The 25,202-nt window shown below is 42.2% G+C and overlaps 1 protein-coding gene across 1 annotated transcript in view; it reads left to right on the top strand.

The window, feature by feature from the left end:
* ctnnd2a (catenin (cadherin-associated protein), delta 2a) overlaps positions 1-25,202 on the top strand; it is a 363,618-nt gene that overhangs the window by 132,097 nt on the left and 206,319 nt on the right. Inside the window, exon 4 of the mRNA XM_050057274.1 lies at positions 24,825-24,859. Within this exon, the coding sequence (XP_049913231.1) occupies positions 24,825-24,859 (35 nt within the window). The remainder of the gene's footprint in view (positions 1-24,824; positions 24,860-25,202) is intronic.

Genomic DNA, 25,202 nt, shown 5'->3' with positions numbered 1-25,202 from the left:
GATGTGTTTGTGTGTGATCGGTGCTGAAGGGGCTCCACTGTGCGCTGAAGTTGCCCTGAACTCATCACCTAAAACTTTCAGTGTGTCTGCGCATCCTTTGGTTGGGCACTCCTTTTCACTTTCACGGTGCTTGTAATTATTCTGAGGGAGAGTGTGTGTGTGTGTGTGTCGGTGTTGGCAGTTATTAGTATGCATTTATGTGGGATTATGGTCTCTGCTTTGCTGTCAGTTCAACAGGAATGGCTGAGGGAAAAAAAAAGCGTGTGCGCATTCATCCATACAGAGACGCTGAGATGTTTTGTTGACCACACGCTCAGAAAGCTCGACAGGCTATTACAGTGCTTTTTAATATGCAGCGTTTGTGTGTGAGCGCAGGATCACGCATGTGTGACGCCCTGCCTGCCCGCCTCCCTGTCTGCCTCCTTGTAGGCATGTATTTCTCTGTGTTTGAGTGTGTGTGGTGACAGTGTGAGAAAAGGTTTCCATTTAACAGGATTAAAGTAAGCCGGTTTCAAGAAATGCCAACTGTAATTCATAACAGTTATGGTAAGACACACAGTGATCACAGTGGAGATGCGTTACAGAAAAATAGGTGATTACTTGCAGTGTGTTACACATGAATGTGTAGTGTCTTAGTCAACCATATGCCTCTGCTGGGATCAACACAGTATCACCTCTCTGTATTCAAATATAGTGTATTCCTATCTACAATATTAAAACCGAAGTATCATCTGTAAACTCTATCCTCCTTTCAGTTATGGAATTTCTGTAGTTTTAAGGGATTTTAAGAGACGTTTTCAAGACATTGTGCGAAGCATGAACTCCCACTTAGGATTCTTTCAGTGTTCATTGTTCAGGAGGTTTTTACCAGGAGCCAAACTGTCTGCAGAGGTTTCCACCTCTCCAAAACAAACGGACCAGGGGTCTCATTTATAAACATTGCGTGCGCACAAAACAAGGCGTGAAAGAGGCTATAAAAACAGACTTGATGGGAGAAACTTTGATCCATGCTTCCGAACATTTTGGAGATGGGAGAGCGGCGATGCAGATGGTGAGGTGGAAGCCTGATTGTAGAAGTTGTTGAACATTTTTTGGCACGTGCCATTTTTGGCTTTTGTCCATATGCACTTTTTTTAGTATGGATCCTGTGCATTGTTTTGTAAATGAGACCCCAGGTGACTAAAACTGGTAAAGACACTTGATGAAGTATTGTCATTTTAGAAATATACACCAATCGCAAAAAGGCAGCATGCCACACTTTAGAAATGGCCTGTGGAGCGTGACAAAAAGCTCAAGGTGTCGACCTGGCTTCTAAATTTCCCAGGTCCCAATCTCCTCAAGGATTCTTGTGATGTGCAGGTACCCCAGATGTACCCCTAATCCAAGGTGGGGCCTCCATGGATCAGACTTGGCTCTGACCTGTCGAGGCATGGACACAGGATCTCTGGAAGTGTCCTACGGTTTTTGGCAGTGCGTTGGCGACAGATGCATTTAGTCCAGTGGGTTGTGAGGTGGGTTAATGGCCCGTGCCACAGATGCTCATTCAGTTTGGGATCTGGGGAGTTTGGAGGTCAGGATGACACTTGGGCCATTCCTGAGCCATGTTTGCAGTGTGGCATGATGCATTATCCTGCTGGGGGGCCACTGCCATTGGGGAGTACTGTTGCTATGAGTGGGGGGGTACTTGGTCTGCAACAGTGTTTGAGTGGGTGGAACATGTCAGGTGGTATCCACATGAATGCCAGGACCAAAGGTTTCCAAGCAGAACACTGGAACAAAATAATCAAAGTTATTCACTTCATCTGTCAGTGGTCTTAATGTTTTGGTCTGATTGGTGTATGTTTTTCTGATGCTGTTTTTGCTTACCATGGTGGCCAACACTTATAGTCCTCTCTAGGGCCAATGTTTGGTATTGTCCGTTCTGGGCTACTGTAGAAGCATGGCAGTGCAATACGCCGTACTCCGTAGACGAAGACCCGTTCCCTATGTAGATAGAAATGAGTCATTCTGAGGTCAAGAGAACAAGACAAAGGAAATGAAGGGAACATGACATGCGAGGTTTAACTCTCTACTAAAACAAGTTTTTGTTCAGGTAGGCTCAACCAACTACATCCTTTACATTCACTGGATGTCTTTGGATCCAATACTGCAGGTAATGTTGTTAATGGTAATGCCCACAGACTTGGAAAGACTGGGAGAGAAAAATAAGAGAGAAAGTGGGAGAGAGAAAAAAAGAGATAATAGAGGTGAGGGAAGAGGACTGAAGAGAATAAAGAATGAGTAAGAATAAAGAAGAATGGTTGAGAATAAAGAAGAGGGAGGGCGAGAGATCGAGGTATGAGATGAAGAGTTAATGTTGGCAGAGATATTCTCAAAGAATGTTTAGAGGTAAAGGACAAGCTGGAAGCAGAGGTCCCCATAATAAAGATGTTTGTCCCATTGAATATGCACATGGCCATTAACATGCAGGGCTTAGAGACATGGCTGCTTTCAAGTTCTTGTCCTCTTTCTGATGTTCTCAAAAGAGTTGGGGCAAGAGGGCCTCAGAAAGCTCTGTGTGTGTCTATGTGTGTGAGAGAGAGAAGGATGGAGAGACTGAGAGGGCAAGAAGGAATATGAGTGGGTTTGTCCTCTTGAGGCATCATACCCCGAGGCAAAGGAATCAATGCCTGGAGCATTTTAAGAAGATTTTATAGTGGAGGCTATGTGGGTGATAGGTTGTTTGTGTATGTGTGTGTTCGTGTCACGGTCAGGTTTATTTGGTGTCTGTATGTGAGCACACGTTTGTGTCCGGCCTCATCTTTTCACAAATCCAAAGTTTCGCACTTGAACTTTTTGAACCATGTCAACACTTTGTCATTAATACATACCAGCAGTATGAGGAGGACAAAAATCGACCAAAAAAGACAAAGTGTCTGTTTAGATTCCAAGCCTTTATTCTGCATCGTTACCTCGGGCGCCTACATGAATACTAAAGCCTTCAACAGTTTGGAAGCAAACAAAAAGACAAATGATTGATTGGATTCATTCATTGAAACAGAAAGTGGTGCATGCTCTATACTGTGCTATGCTGTACAAAGTATCATATTCCCAGAAAGACTTCATAGAGAATTTAGATTAACACAATAAAGCTAGCAAGTTTATTTCCTGTGGGCCAGGGGTTGTATGTGGGGGCAGAGTCCTCCCAAGAGCCATAACTGGATGCTGTGATTACACTTTTCATTGTGACTTTCATCACCTGCTCTGGATGCTCCCAAATCGATTTTTGTTTGCATTGTAACCCAATGAGTCAGTCGGTATCCTGGGTGGTGAGAGTCACTCGATGATTTAAAACTGACATAATGTAGATGAATTCCTGTGGAGAGCCATAGTCTTCAGGTTTCAACTTGTATATGAGCAAAGCAAAAGAGCTGGAGAGCAGCAAGGTCGGTGTGAAATCCCATGTAAATGTACATTGTGCTCGACTATAAAATAATGAATGTAGTCACTGTGACGTCACCTCGTGGACTCCTGTTGAGGCCTCGAGTTTAGCATTTTGTCCTTCCCCATCTTGGATTTTTGGAGTTAGAAGCGACCTTATTTGGACAAGAGGCTGCTAGCTGTTAGCTTGGTTAGCAATGTGCATTTACAGCTATGGTTCACTTTGACAACTGTGTGCTAACGCTAATGCAAAAACCAGACCTAAACCCATTAAAACTAAATGTATTTAAGGGAATAAGTAGTTTTTCTACTCATTAGAGGGTCTTGTAGTACAACCAAACGTTGAGCAAGACTTTTTTATGTAACCAAAATGTTACATTCAGAATTTATGAACTAAAAGCACACTGAAATAGAGACAGCAACAGCAACAGCAACTCCGACACCTATACTCCGTGAATCTGGGGTTACACCATGGTTTTGTTGCAGTGGTAGCGACTTGTCAACGGATGGCACCCACCAGTCACTCAGTGTGGCTACGCTCTTAATTATTTATAACTTTAAGCCTTAATAACGTTTAAATGGGCAAGTTCTTTAAAAATGTACCCCTTGTACAATTGTATTGATTGTTTAAAAGTAGCTATAGAGACCAAATCTGTTTTTTTTCTACCAGGCCATTTACATGTTTATTTCTGTTGTAAATGTTGGCATTTTAACATGGTGCCCTATTTGGAGCCAACCTCAAGTGGCCCTTCGAAGTACTGCGCCTTTTGGCACTGCGTTAGCTTCATTTTTAATGGCTGCTTGATGTTAACACACTTTTTTATTGTAGGTTTTGATTTGTAACCCAATGGACGCTTGTGTGGTGTAGACATTAGGTCTTCTTTTTAGGCCCAGACACACCAAACCAACATCAAAGAACTAGTGCCTGACTTCACGTATGTCTCGGCCAAAAAGATTAAAGCCAATGGCCAACTAGCACATACGTTCTGCACCTTGGTAAGAGAAAATAACTCCAACTCTAACGGTAGTCTGTAATCATCATTCAAAAAGGGAAATCGGAAGACTGTCAGGATGGATTTCAGATGCTAGTTAGCCAGTTAGCATCTTAACAATACAACCTGGTTTGAAAGAACAAAGGATACTTATAGTGCACTAGTGAACAATGACACAAGCAATTACGAACCATTCCTGCTGAAGTGTTCAATGGTTGTAGAATATCTTACCTCATAAAACAAGTTTGTTTCAATGTCACGCCCTCTTGACTTTAGCCGATTGTTTGCTTAGCTCACTTCAGTCTCCTCTCGTGCACTGAGCTGAACAGCCAATCAGAGTGATTTCATTCACTGACAGTGATTCAATATGCTTAATCAGCAAAAAACAAGGAAAACCAACAAGGGCCAATGAGTGTGAATGATGCGGGACATACAGCAAAAATTAGGGCAACAGATGCTCAGTGACAGCCCAACATTGAGTAACAGCCAACTGTCAGCTTGGTGTGTCAGAGCCTTTAAAGTTGTTAAAAGACCACATGTCTACTCTACATTAAATGAGTCATAATAGAAATGATGTTTTGCACCCAAACTAGACGCACTAACACAGCTCACATTGACAAAGTAGTTTCCTGATCCCGAACATGATCAGTGCAGAGAAACCAACCAAAGCAATTGTGTTAAGCATTGTACGTGTAAATCTGATGTGGCATGTTGTGGTCTTAATGTGTAATGTTTGCTTGTGTGCTCTTTATTGTCATTCCACGAGGCCTGCTGCCTCATGGCGAGCTGCAATTTGCTGAGGTTGGCATCTGCTCTGAGGTTCTAGCCCTCAGGTGCCTCTCCTGGCTATTTTCCACACAAAAGGAGCCTGTTTCTGTGCTGTCCCCTCTTGATGAGATGAATCAAGATAAAACGAGAATAAAGAAAGTGACTGTAGTGTAAAATGAAGTCAGTTTTATAGAACGAGACGCAGTGGAAAAACTCCCAAGTTTTTCTATTTTATGGCTTTGTTACGTACTGCAGGAGTGCCCTAAACTTTTTAAAATCAATGGCTGAAGCTTATTTATATTGACTGCGGGGAAAGTAGAAGGGACTTGATCACTAAAGCAGCTCAGAATCATGATTGACAAAATGTGTTGCATCATATAGACTAAATCAGGAAATAGAAACTCAGAACATGGGGGTGCTTGGGTGGGAGGCCCTTTTTTGGCATATCTACCCAAAGTGATATTTTACTGATTTTAAAACATGTCGGAAAGTGTCAGTCTGTCACACCTGCAGTATGAACGGTGAGTAACAACATAATTCACTCATCCATTGTCCTCGGGCTACTGTCATTACCACATTTTCCTTATTTTTATCCCGTTCTCTCAATGTCAGAAATCTTCAAGGAGGAAAAAATACTTATTTTTAAGGTAGAATAAGTATACATGCTGAAATAACAGTGCTGTTCCTCTGAAAATGTATTAGAGACACATTTTTTTCATTTAGCGTTGTCACCATAAAAGCGAGCTGTGGAGTAGGAATCTTAAGTCTTAATAAAACATCACAATGAAATCATTTAAATGACCAAACACTGATTTGCTGCAATCAATATACTGTTGAGCAAGCTGTAGGCCTGTGATTTACCCGTGTTTGCTTCTATTCTTTCATGCATGGTTAAAATATTCCATTCTGCTCTCACATTTAATGGACATAATTTTAGAAATTAGATTGGATTTCTGGTTAGAGAATGAGTGTAAAATCAATAGAAGGTCATGCTTTCTGTATTTGTGTGTCAGTGTGTGTATGTGGAGGGATGACTAAAGCCTAGTTCACATTACACGATTTTCACCCTGATTTTGCGTCGCGGAGACTATCGTAATCTTTTGAGTGTTCATACCTGCCGACGTGTGTGTCTGTCAAGAGTCCCGCCAACTGCGTTACGACCTGTGTGTGCACCCCACAAGATTTCTCCACCGAGCCCTCGCCGACAGAGCCCCAGATAACGCGGTGACGTCACCAGACTACTGACCTTTGGGTTAGTGGTTACAGTCAGGAGAAGTCTCCAGGAAGAGAATGTGAGTCTAAGTAAGCCTCTGTCTATGTGTGTGTGTGTGTGTGTGTGTGTGTGGACAAAACAAGAAAAATGGAAAACAAACAAACTGGAAATAACACAGAAATAACCTACACACTGTCGTATTTGCTCACACAAGCTTCAGATTTTACGCCGCCACCAAATCAAATCTTAACATCTTTTTTGTGCCTCTGTTTTTTCAAGATGTTCGCAAATGTTGACTCTTACACATTTGGCGCCTATTGACAACAGTCTGCAAAATGATAAGAATTAACAACTTTGAAATGCTCGCAGGGGGAAAAAAAACGAGACGGTAAAATCACTCGCAAGTTAGCTGCACCCTGTTAGCCAGATGGCCTTTGTGTGTGCGTGCGTGTGTGTATAAGTGTGTGTACGTGCTCTAGGTCCTGGATGAATGCTGTTGAGTCACTGCGGACCAGACATGGTGATATATTGTGATAGGCCGACCAGCCAGCTCCTCTCCTCACCAGTTAATTAAAACCTCAGCCCCAGGGCCTCACTGTCACATCACATCTTTCCCATCAATCAGTCAAACATACACATGCATACATTCCCACATACTGCATGTATAATTCATGTATGTAAACAGCCTCACACCTACACGCTCACCTACACCATGTTATTTGTGTAATAGAGCATGAGCATTATTCATTTTAAAGAGGCCAAACACTTCTGTGGAGCGTTAGCTGTCTATGGCATTAATTACAGTAGACGAATGTGAAAACGGTGAGTGATAGGTCCGAGCGAGGCATTAGTATACAGTACATGAGCGCGTTATTGTTTTCAGACACAACTTGTCTGGCTATGTGGGAACGGCTTGAATGAGAATTGTTCAAAGAAAGTGACTAAATGCATCCCAGGAGCTCGCTATTGTGCGGAGTACAATGTGTCCACTTACAGCCTCTTTAAATTCAAACAAACGGCACATTGAGAGAGTGAATCAGCCAGAAGTGTAGTTCTTGAAATAATGTCGGCCTGCAGGGTTGTGCTAAGTGACCAGAGGAAACTAAGATTAAGCTAAGCACCAAACACGGATGCAAAGCTGCCTGTGCTCTGGAGCAAGATTAGTGTCTGTTCCAGTGTAAATAACTGGGCAGGAGGCAAAAATGAAAAGGCTTCTCGTACGTTTGTTCATCATGCTGACCTATTACATGTTTACACAGCAGTTAGTGTCATCAGACGCTCTCCTGGCTAACATTTGCTCCCGTCTCCTCTGATATGACATGTTGAATATTGCTCTTAATTTGAGTCAAGTCTTGTAATTTTCTCTGTGTGTGCTTGTGTTTTTATAATAACTATCCTGCTCTTCAAGTGGTCTATCCCGAATCATGAATATTGACAGTATGAAGCTCATGTTGAGCCTTTATGCTGATCACACAGTCAAGCAGCGACAGTTCCTATGTGGTGTAACATTACAAGTGTGTATGTGAAGCCACAGAGTATTGGTAATTGGTCTCATGGGGGCCTCAAAGAGAGAGACAGTGTAAGGAGAATAACCTCTCCCCCCCCTTGCGTGCTCACACACATACTGTACACACACGAACACACACACTAATATATCCCTCCACTGGAGTGGAAGCTGCTGAGAGTGACTCGGTGACTCCCACTAAATCATTGGTTAGATTATCCTCCGGGGGATGAGTGATTTAGACCGTCGACTGCTTCAGCCCCCAAAGCCCTGAGATGTCCTATCCACCCATGACATCACACTACTGCCCTTGAGTGTGAGTCTGTGTGTGTGTCTGTGTCGTATTGACGTATGTGTATGAGTTTCACAGTGCCTGACGGGCTGCGGGAGATTACAATTTATTTAGTAGACAAGATACAGACGGTGGGGGGATTTTGCTTGTTGTCTAAAAGAAATACGACTCGTGCGATCCCATGTACGCACGCATAAATGGATACACGTCAAGAACAGTACGTACCTCCGTCCACTCAGCTACAGGAACAGATATGAGTAGATGTGAATAGGAGGAGAGAAGTGTGGAATTGCCAAAAGATAAAAAGCTGTTTCACTGAGAAGTTGAAAAAGTTATGAAAGCGTTCCATCACTTCATGAAAATGATATGTCAAACAGAAGTGGCAAACCGACGCCTTTTCTTTTGACAGCCTGAGATGTTGGATCACAATAGAGCAGAAGATTTAAAGGGAAACATTGGAATATATGATAGGAAACAAACTTGGCATCAGCCTGTGATTCATTTCAGAGCGCACATTCCGCTTTGTAGAAATCACGACTAGTTTTAAAAACGCTCTGATGATTGACTGCACGCTGCTCAGATCTCAGTTAGTGCCAGTGACAGTTCTACATACAGAATCAATCATCAGTGACTCTGACTGGGTGAGGCCAAACTGTTTCTGACTGTGAGCCAGCAACACAGCTGACGAATTATGATTGCTGTTCTGGCCAAGTGTTTTCACCTTTGGCCTCTGTTATGTGTGTTAATCCCATGCTGTTTGTCCAATAATTGACTCCATCAGCAACACAATGGTGTGTGTGCTTATTGGGGTTGACATCACAGAGAATTTTAGTATGTGCTCTTTCATCTGCTTTTCTCCAGCTGGAAACATCTGAAAATGCGTTTCTGTGGAAATATAGTGTTTTTAAAACACAAGTGAAAACTCTACAAACTGATTTGTATTAAAGCCATGGGTGCATTATGGGACAATGGGCCCCTGGGCACAGATATGTTAAAGGCCACACCACCTCTTCTATACAGAAGCAAGATTCATTGATGTTGATTTTTGCCTTTTTTGTTGTTCTCTCTGTGGTCATTATGCATCTTTTTTTTGTGGTTTTGTGTCTCTTTGTGGAAATTTGGTGTATGGTCGTGTGTCTCCTTGGGATATTTTTGTGCGTTTTTTGGTTGTTTTGCCACGTTAGCCCTGTTTCTAATGAGCAGTATAATATGGTTCAGTTCAGTTCAGTTCAGTATGTTTTTTTTCCGTCTCCACTGTGACAAGCTGTGGATGGTACCAGTGGAATCGTTGGTCACCGCTCTGTTGGGTAGGGCTGCAATGATTAGTCGACTAATTGATGACTGATCGACTATTAAAATAATAATAATAAATTAATAATAAATAATGTGACTATTTTAGCAGTCAACTAATCAGTTTGAGTCATAGAAAAGTACTATAAAAGTACCCCAAAATACTTGTTGCAGCTTCTTACGTTCACATATTGGCAGCTTTACAGACTCTCCAGTGATGGTGAACTAAAACCCTTTGGCATGAGTACGAAACAAGACATTGGATGACATAATTTTGGGGTTTGGGAGAGACAGACCGACATTTTTCAACATTTTAACACATTTTTCGATAAAATGATATAATCGACAGATTAGTCGACAATGAAAATAATCATTAGTTGCAGCCCTGCTGTTGAGGTACCTAGCACACAGATCTGGTACTAAAAGGTGGAGCTGTGAACACTGCAGTCTTTTGATTGGTCAATAGCGGATGGTCAATCTGCTCAGGGCTGAGTTGTGTCTGGTTTTGAAGCTCATGTAACCACTGTTCATACTGTGGAGAGTTTTATTAGTAAACTGTAACTATGAAATGAAAGGATGTTTTGCTGCCTCTCACAGCAGCTGGAGTTGGATAAAAGATAATATACTTCACTGGGCCAACTGCCGACAACTTTTAAGGTGGAACGTTGACTTGTAATGTTACTCAATGAGTTGACGGCGTGAATCCATCAGCGCACCTTGAATTTATGTGACAACTTTGACGATTGCTCTAGTTTTTATATGACATACACTTTTAGTAATGAGTGGATCTTCAAGCGTTTATATATAATAAAGGAAATGGCCACTTAAGAACAGGTTTTGTGGATTAAAAAACTACACTGGACTTCTTGTCGGCACGAGGGTCAGTAAGTACTGTCTGTATTTTCATTCTAAAGTGGCCATTTACCTTAAAGGGATAGTGCACCCAAAAATGAAAATTCAGCCATTATCTACTCACCCATATGCCGACGGAGGCCCTGGTGAAGTTTTAGAGTGCTCACATCCCTTGCGGAGATCGGTGGGGGGAGCGGCTAGCACACCTAATGGCAGACGGCGCCCCAGACTAACGTCCAAGAACACAAAATTGAAGCCACAAAGAATCTCCATACTGCTCATCCATAGTGATCCAAGTGTGCTGCAGCCCCGACATAAAAAGTTGTTTCGAAAAACATCATATGAACTCTGTTTTTAGCCTCACTGTAGCCTGTAGCTCTGACTGCTTCTGTGCTCCGTGCTCACGTGTGCGCGCCTGTGCCAGACCAGCGAAAGCATGAGCTTTGCTCACCCGTGTTTACATCACGTGACACTTGCATCGCAGGGAGGGACAACGTAACCACTGAGCTAAAAGATAATTTGCACTACAGTCTTTTAGCAAAGGACAGCCCAACATGTCTGAAGACTTTGAAATTGAGGAGGAACAGCATTTCTTTGTTGAGCCGTATTTCTTTGAGCCCGAGTATACGCACGGAATTCAGGCTCCTGGATGAAGCAGGTGGTGTAGTTGTTTCAAATGCAAAGCAATGCCAACGGATGAGGAAAGTCTTTGCTGCTCAGACTGGGAATTTGTGATGCCTGCACTTGAGAATCTGGACATCAGTACTGAGGAGACTGCTGCTCTTCAGAGACCATGCATCACCGATCACCCTGAGCGCGCACACGTGAACACGGAGCACAGAGAAGCAGTCAGAGCTACAGGCTACAGTGAGGCTAAAAACAGAGTTCATATGATGTTTTTCGAAACAACTTTTTATGTCGCGGCTGCAGCACACTTGGATCACTATGGATGAGCAGTATGGAGATATTTTGTGGTTTCAATTTTGTGTTCTTGGACGTTAGTCTGGGGCGACGTCTACCACTAAGTGTGCTAGCCGCTCCACCCGCGATCTCCGCAAGGGATGTGAGGACTCTAAAACTTCACCAGGGCCTCCTTTGGCATATGGGTGAGTAGATAATGGCTGAATTTTCATTTTTGGGTGCACTATCACTTTAATTTCGACCGGGTTTTGTCAATCGCATATATCCCAATGTGTGGGCTCCAGCAACACTAAACCCCCCCCTGAGCTTGCCTGAGAAGGACTAAATGCACAAACTCACCACTTTTAAATATCCCATGAAGAGAGACTCTCAATGCAGTTATTTTGTTCTGAAAATGTCAGCGTGCAGCCTCGTTTTGTGGACAATAAACTAGGTGCAGACTGATAAAGGAGGAAACACAGTGAGTGCTGGACGGAGCAGTGAGTGACGACAACCTGCCCACATTTAAGAGTACTGTTTGCAATGGAAACACTAGACCCTAGGTACCATGTCTGAAGGGTTACTTTTGGTTCCAAAGGTACCATACTGAAAGTGTTTGGTGGAAACGGGGCTAATGGGTCCCAAGGCACAGATATACAAAAGGCCCAACCACCTCTTCCATACAGAAGCAAGACTCATAGACTTTGTGGTGATTTTTTGTTGTTATTTTGTGTCTCTCTGTGGTCATGATGCATCTTTTAGTGGTTTTGTGTCTCTTTGTGGAAATTTTATGTATTGTCATGTGTCTCCTCGGGATATTTTTGTGCCTTTTTTGGTTGTTTTGCCTCATTTAGTTGTAATTCTGTGTCTGTTTACAGTTCCTCTCCATCTCCTCATGGTCCTTTTGAGTCTCTTCCTGGTCGGTCCTTGTTATTCTAGTGACATTTTGCAGGTGAAGGCCAGGGGGGGTGCCTAACACATTGGGCCCTAAGGCCTGTGCTCAGTGGGCTCGCTCAGTAATCTATCCATGATTACAGCCACTGTGCTACAGAAGTACTGTTGATTTGTTTTCTGGGAGCTACTGTTTTCTGGATTCAGTTGTGTTTGTGCGGGCCAGCAGTGTGCTGATACATCATCTGTCCTTTTGACTTTAATTTGCTGGTGTACTTAGCAGCCCGTGCTATTATTATTCATATGTAAATTGGTATTGTTATGCTAATATTACGGCTACTTTGTCATATGTGATTATGGCTCAGTCAAGGAGGCCTTAATGGAGCCAACAGTGCATGTCTTTCAATTAATATTGCAGATGGGTTTGTTAAAATGTTAGTTTTGTTTTACATCAGTTTGTAACTGTTGAGAAAAAATGCATACCATGTAGAACACAAATAGGAAATGCTAAGTATGTGTCACAAGGCAAGGTATGAGAGGACAGCCTATCTATTCTTGGTGTATGGATTCTCGGTGTAGCAGCCTCCAGCTTGTAAATGGTTGCTTTACTTACTACTGTGCAGTTTATTAACTCAGTGCTGAACTGCCTGCTGTGTACATGCATGCAATACATATTTTCCGCTTATAGGGCTCCTGGGTCTCTGCGTGATCTACAGAGCAAAATGTAAAGTCTCTAAACACTGCATATAAAAAAGTTTTATGCACAAACACCACAAAACAGCTCATGCATATACTTTATCAAAGCTAAAACAATTGTTAAAATACTCTGGTTTAATTATAAGGATCGGATTAATGTGTTTAAATGAACTTCCTGCATCTGAAAAATCTTGCATCATACTGTTTGTTATTAATCGCCCAAAAGTTCAACTTTTATTCAGACATTTTTATAATGTGTGCAGTCGAGCTTTTAATCTCTGGTTCAATAACATGTCACAGCAGTCTTGCTGCAGTGAGCCTTGTTAGATGAGTATGAATATTAGACAGTCCCTGTCTGTGTGGAGTACAATAATGCAGGGCACACCCAGTGTCAGGCCACCCGTCCCTGGTGAATTATGCATGGAGGTATTCTGTCATTATCTGTGCCAGTGCAAAACGGCGATAGCCCACCTATCATAATAACTATAATAGCTTGGTGATTTAGACACACACAGCAGATGTTCCTGAGCTGAAATAGTGTAATCAGCAGGCACTGCTCGTAGTGGAAACCCACATTTTGTACATGTGTACACACACAAGTAGCTATATGAATGCATGTGCAAGCAGGCGTGCAAGCAGACAAACGTACACACTTGAGATGCATGCATCCATCTAACAGGGGCTTTTCCAAAAGATTTCAGTCACTGGAAGTAGTTTTAATGTTGTGAAGATTCACGAAAAGTCTCCCTATTTGAGAGAAACTGGAGGACTGAATGAGCAGACATGCGTGTGTGTGTATGTGTGTGTGTGTGTGTGTGTGTATCCAGTCCATGCGCCTCCAGATGCAGCAATGACTTATAGCACAGAAAGGTGTGTGATTGCATCTTTATTGTTTATGCTGCCCTTTTATTGTTTTTTCCCCCCTTCACAGACATAAATATATATTTTGTGTGTGTGTTTGGGTGTGAGGCTCGCATGTGCATGTGTATGTAAGATGAGAAAAAAGGCTGCATGAGAACAGAGTAGGTATATTGTGGGTGTATTAGTCTGCAGTTAAAGATTGTAGGGTAAACATGTGCAGAAGCGTGTGTAGGACTTGAAAGGAGCTAAGCAGCAGCAGCAGCAGAGAAGAAAGCTGCAGAGAGTTGAATTATCTCCAATGGACTTGTCAATACCATGGTGCATTGTTTCCTTTGTTGTTTTTTTTAGGAATATGGGTTTTTGTTGCAGCTGTCAGTAGTCAGGCATTAGAAGTCATTTCAGTGAACACTTTGACTAGACAATTCTCTTCCAGCCCAGCTGTTGAACTGTCACTCAGCTGTCAGATCCACAAAAGTTTGTCCTCGGCCTTGTTGTGAGCACAATAGACTGCTTTCTGAATAGAGTATCAGAGAGCTCACACATGGGTACGCACACACACACACACACACACACACACACACACATTCACATACAGACACAAACACATAGACATGCATACAGTATATATAGTCAAAGTACACTTGCATCCACATAAACAAAAACCCATTTTGGTTTTCAGCCTCGGTGTTTTGACACATTCCTGTGTTAGTCTGAGTCTTATGTGTGATGTATTTTTGTGTTGATATCATTCTTTTTATTCACATTGTCATTTCGCCCACTCCCAACACAAAGGCGATTTTGAATCTCTCTACCTCTCTCACACGCGCACACACACACACACACACACACACACGAGCAGACACACTCCCCGCCCCCACATCCTTTGCAGAGCATTAAAGCCCGCTCCTCTGCCTTGATTGACAGATTACCGTTATGGTGTCACACTGTCATGCCGACGATGATGAAGTACAACACTGTTGTTATGACAACCACCAGTGGGTAGATAAGTGTCCGTACAACAGACAGATCTACAAAAAAAGATTAAGTGGTTCCTGAGGCAGCTCCACACCTAAAAGTGAGTTGGCACAATTTTGCCTAACATTATCTGCCTGGAAAGAATCAGCTTCATCACATGGACGCTCATGAAAGTTTCACACCACATCACCGTACAGGGCTCTGGTTCTGCCCTGCACAATATGTCAGCTATTTGTGTCCAGACTGACGTTCAGATTGGTGATATTCTCATTGTAAGCAATGCAGTCAGTAGGTCAGCGGATGTGAATGCTCAAAAAGATTCTTGGTAGGTTGTGAACCCTGCTGGAAAGATTTCACAAATAAGGGTTCTGCTAAGTGAGGACAAATTAGATGAGACGTTGATCACAGCCAGTCAGTGCATCTCAGTGCTTTCAGTTATGTATGAAAGAATACAGGGACCGGTTGCGTAAAACGCCTTAAATTTTCTCCTTAAATATGATTCCTCCTTAGCTAAGAGACTTAAACAGTTGCATAGAATCCCGTGAAATATTTCCTTAGTAAAGGAAAAAACATTAACTCATTTACTGTGTTGAAAGAGATTGTTTATTTGCTTGGACTCATTGTGATGCCTGTTATCGTCTCACTAAGCTGGCTTATAGTTAGATAGTGAAAAAATGGCAGAAGAAAAGAAGACAAGGAAACAATACTGGTCAGAGGAGGAAAAGATTATACCCCTGGAGGAATACAATCATAGCAAGTACAAAGCAAATACTACAAAATAAATTTGATCCTCAAATACCCAAAAACAGGAAACGATTGCAGGAAGAAACTGCAATGAAAATTAATTCAGTAAAATCTATATATAGTATAAGACTAAGACAAGGAGAAAGATACTTAAGTGAACATTTTAAGGAAACGTTAAGGAGAAGACTTAAGGGTGTTTTTATTTTGAGGAAACGGTAACTAGGACTTTAAGGAAAATCTTTACTTAAGATGTTTTGTACAACTGGCCTAAGATCCCTAATTTAGAGAGCAACAGTATCCATCATTTGGTAATGTCATGAATATCAGTGTTTCCCCTACCATTATATTATTCACACGCGCGCACACACACACACACACACACAGACACGTGTGCACACAGGTGAGCATACTAGAGCGTGGCTCGGGCCACATTTTCCTGACCGAACTAGACCCGAGTCAGACACAATTAGCTCGAATCTGACAGAGCCCAACGCAGTTTGTTTCCTGACATAATTATTGTTATGGACAGTGTGTAAATGACTGGTGGTAGCGTTTGCTGGATACCGACGATAGCAGGTTGTCAAACTGCCCCTGAGTCATCCTAAAATATGCCTGGAAACGGCCATCATGGACGCGAAGCTCCTGGACCAACTGGTGGTACTCCCCCTGATCCACCCTCTTTTTTAGGGTCTCATGTACCCACACAGATCTGTTTCCCTGTGCCCAACAAACTATTTGCTGACAGACTCTCACCCTCAACCAGAGCTACAAGCAAGGACCCTCTGCCTCAACAATCGAGTAACTAGCTACTACATACTGTCAGATAACTAAAATAACTAAATAAACGGTAGACTGATTGCACGAGAAGGTTAGAATAAGGAAGTGAGTCCGTGGTTGCCTGGCAACAATTAAAAGGTGCAGGAAGCGTTTTTTTTCTCTAGTGGCAAATTTAAAAAAAAAAAAGGCAGTGCGGCACACCTCGTGTTTTGCAACCTGCAAAACACTGTCTGTGTGATCAGGGCCTGAGTGTCTTCTCTAGCATCTACATGTAATATAAATGTACGTACAGCCTCTTGCTCTGCCCACAGTTTGTCAGCATCATTATGATCTGTCAGTCAGGTTGTTTGCAGCTTGAACCTGCGATAAATGAGTCTCAGCGTTAATGATTTTTTTTTCCCCAGGATAGATCAATAACTTTCACCAATCAATGCACAAGCTGTTACCCATGATTCTTAAAATAAGTTTTCACAAAAGTCTTTGAAATGTTAAATAAATATTCAACCCACGCGCAGCTCCCAAATGCTACGAATGTCCTTGAGACGTCTCTCAGCATTTTATTTTTACTGTCAGTCATAAAGCACAAGTATATCAGCCGAATATATCTATAAGTCACCATCTATTGAACACACATGGAACTGAACAAGGAATATAAAAATAAAAGCGCAGAGACTCTGGTATAATATTTATACCTGCTTTGTGTAGGAGAATGACGTTTTTAGCGGCTTTTGTGATTCATCTAAATGCAGCTGGGGGAAAGTGCAGTAGTTTAATGGTGCTGTTCTTCACTGCTCATCGAAAATGTGGCGTTGAAGGAAACATTTCAACACTTCAGTTGTTCTAACAAGCCTCATGCCACCGTTCTGTATCTGGAAAGCCATATACCCACATATATACGGTGTAGAGAAATGGGCAGATGCAATCATTGAGCCTCATTCCAAGCTAATTAGTGGGTTTATAGCCTAATGAAAAAGGTCTATTAAATAGACTGGACTGCTTTGTAATGACCAACTTCCCCTTGTTTGGCTTGAATGCTTCTCTATCATTCAGGTTTATTTCAGCCCTGACGAACAGCAGTCACTCTGACAGCTGACATTTCGCAAAGGTTGGAAAACAAGGTGGTGCGGTCAGGAGGGGGATCGCACCTCAGCTGGGGAACTTGGGTTCAAGCTGCCGTGTCCGCAGCCATCCATCCTGCTTGTTCAGCTCTCCTTGTGCAGGACACTGAATCCTTCCCAGTGCCCAGGTGTGCTGTGGCTGACCGTTACATCTGACCTCTCCGCAGGCAAAGATGAATGGATTTCCTCATCAATAACACCGCTTCACTCCGGACTTCTCACTTTTTCTCGATGCTCATTTTGGCAGCCTCTCCAGCCTTGAAGTCACTGTGTAGGATTTAACATCATTATTGTGATGGCATTAGTTTTTGTTTAAATAGAAAAGAGATTATGGGGCAGTTTCTGTGTTGTTTTTCCTTTCCATTCATCTCAGTGTCCTCAGGTCGGATCTAGAGTTGAAAAATGGTACGACTGAAAGAAGTCTCATTCAGATGAACTTTATTTTCCTCTGTCCCTCTCCGCAGGGTGTTTCTTGTGTGGGCCGTATTAAATTAGACATGCTGTTGCAGGCCTATTGTCACTTTATGTCAGAAGAAGCCAAATTCTTTCCCACCTATCATATACTTGCTCTGTAATCACTGGAAATTGAAATTAATTGACATCCCTTGTTCCACAATAAAAAAACGCTGCTGATGAAATATGGATTTATGCCTGTAAAGATACCAAGTTTTCAGAGCGCCAGGAAGTATTTAGGGCAACTTCTTGCTGAGGCATTAGTAAATGTCAGACAGGGCATTATGGTCTATTAGGCTCTTATTTTAACGCTGGCAATAATGAAATAGCCCAGGACTGCATGCCAAGCCTGCCATTTATTCCTCTCTCCGGCTCTAAAGGATGGCAATTACCAAAGCCGTAAACCGCTTTCACATCAGTGTTTGTCTGAATTTGATACATCATGTGTGTGTGGGTGCTTTTTATCTGTGTGAGTGTGTATATATTTACATTTTTGTGCACATATGTCCGTGTATACACATGTAAAATGCGCAGAACTTGCAGCTGAACGCTGTACCTGTAGAGCGTGTGCTTGTGTGTATATTCCCGTGTCAGAGCAAACTGCCGAGCGTACACACACACATCCACACTGACAGCCTTATCAGGACAGGCAAGTGTTCTTAAGTGCTATTATCTGTGAAGGGAGGCAGCTGGAGGATTTGAGCAGAACCTTGTGTGGCAGTGTGTAACTCTCTCAGAGTAATGCTCTCCAGGCTGAGGACTAATGACACATGAAGGGTGCTGCTGCTGGGATTCCTGTTTGGGTGTCTGCATGCTTCTGTCTTAAACACATTAACGACATGTTTGCCTCTAGTACAAGATTACACGTAGAGGATACACTTGACTATGGTGATATTTTGCTTTGTGATACTGCATTGACTCTGAAAAACACTGGATTTTTAAATGTGTGTAATTTATTTCCTGAAATTGTTTACTTGAAGAATCCTGCAGACACTTTTAATTAGTCTTTTTTTTTTTTTTCTTTCTACTGAGATGCACAAATGTTGATTCCTTTGCCTGGATAACACAAAAAGTAGAGCTGTGATGTTGGATTATATGGGGACTATCATAAATACAAATGCAGATCCTAAAGTTTTTGCATACAGAAAAGTGGCGTGACAGTTTTCCTAAATTAGATTTTAAAAACTGAAATATATCGCAATCTATCACACCAATCCTGGCTTCCCTACACTCGTCACCTGTTGCTTTTAGAATTGATTTTAAGATTTCATTGATCACTTACAAAACCCTGAGAGGCCTCGCTCCAGGTGATATTACAGATCTTTTATTGCCCTGTCTTCCCCCTCGCACCTCGAGATCCTCAGATAAATCTTTTCTTGTTGTTCTGAGGTCTAGATTAATTCACAAAGGTGATAGAGCCTTTGCAGCTTTGGAGTGATCTGCCTGAGGGCTGCAAACTCAGTCTCATCTTTTAAATCACTTAGGAAAACCTACTTGTTTAAATTGCCTTTCAGTGATTTTAACTGCTTTATCATTGTGTGTATTGCTTTGTCTTTTATTTGGTTTTGTAACTGTGTTTTTAAACATTATTATTATATTGAATCATAACCTCTGTATCCTGAGATATGTATCCTATCTCCAGATTCTTGCAAATACACAGCCCTAACACGCACGTACTGTATATATTTACACACACACACATTATCCCTACCCTCTGCTGTATCTTAAAGCATTTAAGTTGTTCTCTAATTGGTAAATAAAAGTATTCCTGTCACCACAGGGCTCCCACACCACCGGAAAGTTTGCTTGTTTGTGTTTGCGTCTTACTTTTTAAAACATTAGTTATACTTGAAGTAGTCGAGTCTTCACATTCCCAGGAGACATAAACACACACACACACACACACACACACACACACCAGCGCACAAACTGGGACTACAGGAGCAAACCATATTTTCCTTTCAGTCTTTATGTTCGTGAATGCAAAGTGGAGTGTGTGGGTATGCGTGCATGTAGATTTCCTGGGGAACGGTAGAGGACGCTGTGTGTTGATACAAGCTGTGTTGAGAGTGGTGAATTGAGAATGTCTCTTTAATACGGGCTCACTGTTAAAAGGGAGGCACAGCCTCGCCGGTGTTGTGGCATTGCAGGCGAGAGTGTGCAATGTTGTGGAATAACGCTGTGCTTATTAAATCTCTCTCTCTCCCGTCTATCAGCTCTCTAAGTGTCTCCTGCAAAAGTTTTCTTTCTCTCCCTCGCCTCCCCCTCTCTCTCTCCCTCTCTCTCTCTCTCTCTCTCTCTCATCAAGTACACTTTAACACAGTGACACAATGTTTACTACTGTTATTCTGTTGTATTTCCTGCAGGCACATGAAAGCGCAGTTCCTCCACCGCCTTGTTATCATCCTCCTTTACTGTCTGTATATATAATACCAGTGTTTCCCAAGCTCTACAGCACTCCCTCTCTGCATCAGCCAGATTTAGATTTTGCCTGCAATGCAATCACTCCACCTATAATTAGGATTGGGTTTCAAGAACCAGTTCCAAGCACATCAAAGAACTTTGAATTCGTCAAGAAACATGCTTTTGGATTCCACAGAGCAATACCGGGAGCAAAGTCTGGGCTTCGCCCGTCTGTCTGCAAGGCTGCACCAGAGTGTCGACAGATGTGTATATGACCCAGAGCTGGTGCTTGCAAGTTTGGCAAAAGACATTAATCTGACATGATGAAGTATTTTCTACAGCTTGGTGTAAAAATACAGCCAGGTCATAGTAATACTGTCCCAGAATCAGCAAAATGTTGACACTGGACGTTTCTCCAAACCATACGCTGCATTTGTATGTTTCATATCGACGTCTCTAACATGATGTAGTTCTGATTAACTGTGTATGAGCTTTGTCATCAGGACGTGGAGAGGATGGTGGATGGCGTGACATCTAGACAAGACAGCTGCCAGGCCTCACACCACTTAAGACCACTGGTTAAAGGAGAAGTCTGGTATTTTGCACTCTGAGCCTCATTTCTGGGTTGTTTATGATGAAATAGAGTGGTTAAGACCAAAATAGTGACGATTGCTCCTTTTCGGAGAATTTGGCTTTCCCCTGCCTGGTTTAACACTGCTGCCTATAACTATGTGTATATGTGTCCTAAACTCACTGAGTGGTCAGTGGTGGTCGTTGATGTTCTGACATAAAAATCGTAGCAAACTGTGGTTTCCGTGATGATTTATTTAACATTTTGTGTAATCCATTGGTTTTCTATAGAAGCCTCATTGTCCGTTGGTAGTAATCCGCCACCTGAAACGGAAAGGGGGTTGTTCACGACAAGGTTGTAGTCATTGTAGTCTTTTAGCTTTTAGTCTTTTAGGTCAGGGCTGTGTGCGATCTTGGAGGAAGAACGAGAACGAACGAAAATGTTTTGTAATAAGTTTCAACAACTGCGCAATGGATTACTCGCTTGTAAACAACCTTCGCAGTACGATGCCTTTGAACACAACGCCAACCTTCTCCTTCTGCTTCTTCTGTGTCCCATTACATTGCAATGGTTTCCTGCCGGTTGGCGACACCCACGTAAAGGAGCATTATCGCCATCAAGTGGGCTGGAGTGTATAACGCCTCAGGGTCAAACGAACGATCAAGCAGAGGTTTACACACGGGTGTGAGGCGGCTGAAAAAATAGTTCCACAATCGAGATGAATTGCGAAAACATGGATAGAAACCACAGTTTGCTATGAGTTTTATGTCAGAACATCAACGAACACCACTGACCACTCGGTGAGTTTCATGGCTTTGAAAACGAATGTTTAGGGTGGTTTTAGGACAGATTTACACATGGCCATAGGCGGCAGGGGAAAGACAAATTCTCCAAAAATGAGCAGTCGTCACTATTTTGCTCTTAACCACTCTATTTCATCATAAACAACCCAGAAATGGGGCTCAAAGCGCAAAATACCGAACTTCTCCTTTAAGGCCAACAAACAACAAAACTTATTATTGTTTTATACAAGACAATAACAGCATTTCCAACAATAATTATGCCACCAACATTAAGTGTTTCTTATCCAAACATCACAGTATTTTCAGCAGCATTTTGCCACAAAGTCCAGGTGTTATTTTGCGAGACATCAGCTGCATTTCCAGCTATTACTGTGCCGCCAAAAGCCAGGTGGTGTTTTAGCCAAAACATGATCTTTTCCTAACCTTTACCAAGTGTTTTTGTACCTAAACATAACCACATGTTAACCACAGCATTGTTAAAATATAAAGTTTCAACTTATCTACTACATAATGACATACAAATGTTACCTAGCTGTGGTTTGCAGACGTAAGATGCCAACATTTATGCTGATGATGCTGCTGGTGAATGAAGTGTAAAACAGTAAGTGACACTTATTCTTACTCATAGCATGAATCCGAAGCTTATATTAATACAGACTGGAATCAAAAAACAGAAATTCATCAGAAAAAATAAGTTAGCGTTCCAACCCTGATACATAATAGAGAAACTATGCCTGGCCCGTGGCGGGGAACTTGCAGTGCCTCAGCAGAAAAGCCCTGGTCATTCTTCTGAGTATTTATTTTAACCTTTTTCTGCCAAGCAAAGATTTGCTGAACATAATCCTAATTCATATTCGGACAGTCAAACAAAATTCACAAAGGGAAGCTGCACAGTGCAGCCACTCTTTAATAATATTCACCACAGAGAAGCAACTGGGGATTAATTGCCTTATTTTAATTTTCACTGCTGGTCCATGCGTTTGAACCCGTGACCTCTCGGTCCCAACCCTGTGCTCTATGCCTCAGAATGTTGCTGCCCTAACAATGAGGGTGTTTCATCGGCATTGTAAGCTGCAAACTCCAAAAGTCTTTACATTGTATTGCTTTGTTTTTCCAATCGAAAGTCAAAAAGTCCGTCTCAGCTGGAGAGTAATTGTTAAGTAAGTTTAAACAGTGTCCATGTGAGTGTAGTCCCGTCATCACCAACAGGAATATATAGTCAAATGAGGAAATTACCCAGATTCCACAGTGCCTTATTTCCACCAAGCATTTCATTTTGGTTGCATCATTTTGGCAAAAATTATTAAGTGAAATGAAAGGAAACATGCAGAGTGCTAATGGGGTGATACAGTTTAGAGTAAGTGTGTAGGCAGGTAAAAAGATTAAATGATAGCGCATGTAAAAATCATTAAAACAGTTACTTCTAAAGGAAGTAGAAATACTATACAGCCATTTGCTTCATTAGAGTGGATTTACCCATTGAACCTTTTTTCTCCCACATTGCTGTGAGTTGATAATTAGGTGATTTAATTTCTGCTTTGGTAATTCCTAACTGATCAAACCGTTTCCTACATTCATATCTGTCCATCGTTAGTGCTGCACTAATGTGGAAAGGAAAAGGAATGCAGGACAAGCTGCATGCTGGGGGGGGCGAGACGAGCAGAAATCAGGCAGACAAAGTCAAAAATGCAAGACGCACGAAGCTATCGACTAAAGGCTAAAAGTTAATATTGATTCCTGTGAGTGTTTGATTGCAAAGTAGAAAGCTGCAGAATTTCTTCCCTTCTTTTGTCGACATCTAAAACAACATTTCGAGACCTTATTTTGGTGTAAAGGTCAAGAGATTGGTTTCTTGTCGTCAGAATACTTTAAAAAAAACAATAAGCTCTGTTCCTTTGGAGGCTCTGTAACCGTCTAAACAAGTTTTACTAATTAAAATGATACATTTGGAGTGTGGATGGTGACAGATTGTGGTGTGCCGGTGTCTGCAGTGTAACTCAAACATTCACACCTGGAGTGAGACATCAGTGGCTTGTAAGCGCCACTGAAGCACCCATCCGTTCAGTCCACACCGACTCTGACCTCTGGTATGGTCGTCACGCTTTGGAAGCAGCTGTCCTGTCAGCAGTGCGGATCCTGAGGTTCTGCGAGAACAGCAGCCGGCCGCACTGTCTAACCGGCTGACTGAAATTCATTGGATAAAAACTGTTTTTCAAGTTGGTTCAAATATTACTTAGACCATATTTCCACATTGCAATGATTTTCCTTTACAACCTCTCCCCGCAGCTGGTTCCATCACACACAGACACTGATGCCACTGTCTTTAGAATCAAGACTTACTCAACCAGTCAAATCAATCTCTGAACGCTATTTAGAAAACGCCCCTGTCCGCAGGACCATTACCATCTCAGTCAACCAGACAAATAGACAGATAAACACATGTAAATGTATTCGCTCATCCTCGTATACCTCGACAAACTTGTGCACACACGGAGGCACACGAGCACTTCAGACACAAATTGCACAATGACACCCAAGGCGCACATGCACACGCACACAGGCGCGCAATTAGAAAAGCCGGGTATGTGGAATACCAAACAGTCTAAATGGGACAATCGCAGACACAGGCTGACTCGTCCAGACAGCAAGTCTAATGGTGTAGATGAAGTCAGATGAAAGAGTCTATATGTATCAGTTAGTCTGTCCGTGTCTGCATTGATCACACAGGAGGCGGCTCAATACCCATCCCTGACTCTCTCTCTGTCTGCGCGTCTGATTCTTTCTACCTCCTCTTTGCCTTTTTCTCTTTGTTCAACCCCCCTCCCATCAATCACCAATCAATTGACAGCCATCAAGAGAATGGGAAAGAAGCCTTGTTTGTCCACGTGTGTGAATGTGTGTGTGTCTACAACACTATGAGAATAAAAGGGCTGTTACCTGAATACGCAGGAGCTCATTCTGCAAAATGTTAGTTTTGTTAAAATAATAATAATTGGCCTGTGCTGACTAACAACTCAAATGACATTTAGGAGTGACTTTAACTTTATTTCCCATTGGTTTGTTGTTTGTTTTTTCATATTTGAGCAGAAAAGATCGTTAAAAGAAAAGTAGGCCACTGGCTGTTCCTGTCAGTACAGAATATTTGGCATTTCCGAGGTTTTATTTTACTTTTCCTCGTATTTTGCAAAGCTCTGTTGTTACCCATCAGTGTTATCTTTGATATAAAAACGCGCCTGTATATTCTGCAACATTATTGTGCTTTTTTAGTATGCTTATTATTAACTACACCCTTCTTTTGCAGCTCAACAGATGAGCAGTTTCGCTGGAACGCTCAAGGTAAAGTTCACTATTCGCACACACACTCATACTGTCCAGTCATGCATGCAGACGTATTGTTGCATCATCTGACCCCTCAGACCTTTACACTGCAGTTTTTTTTAACTTAAAACCTTCACTGGTGGCCCACACTAACACTGACAAAATCTCCAGGGTTTTATATTCACAACACACCCTGAGTTAAGGGTCAGATTTATTACCGTGACACCAACAAGGCCCGTCCCGCCTCGAGCCTGATTGACATACTAGTAAAATTGTGTGTCGAGGAACGTTTGAAATTTATACCAGCGGCGTGGTAATGTATGGGCAGTTACACCCACCCACATACCTGATGGATTAAAAG

The sequence above is a fragment of the Epinephelus moara genome, chromosome 11, assembly GCF_006386435.1.
Source record: "Epinephelus moara isolate mb chromosome 11, YSFRI_EMoa_1.0, whole genome shotgun sequence".
Taxonomy (NCBI): Eukaryota; Metazoa; Chordata; class Actinopteri; order Perciformes; family Serranidae; genus Epinephelus; species Epinephelus moara.
Note: the sequence above shows the minus strand (reverse complement) of the source record. Positions and strands in the feature narration are given on the sequence as shown.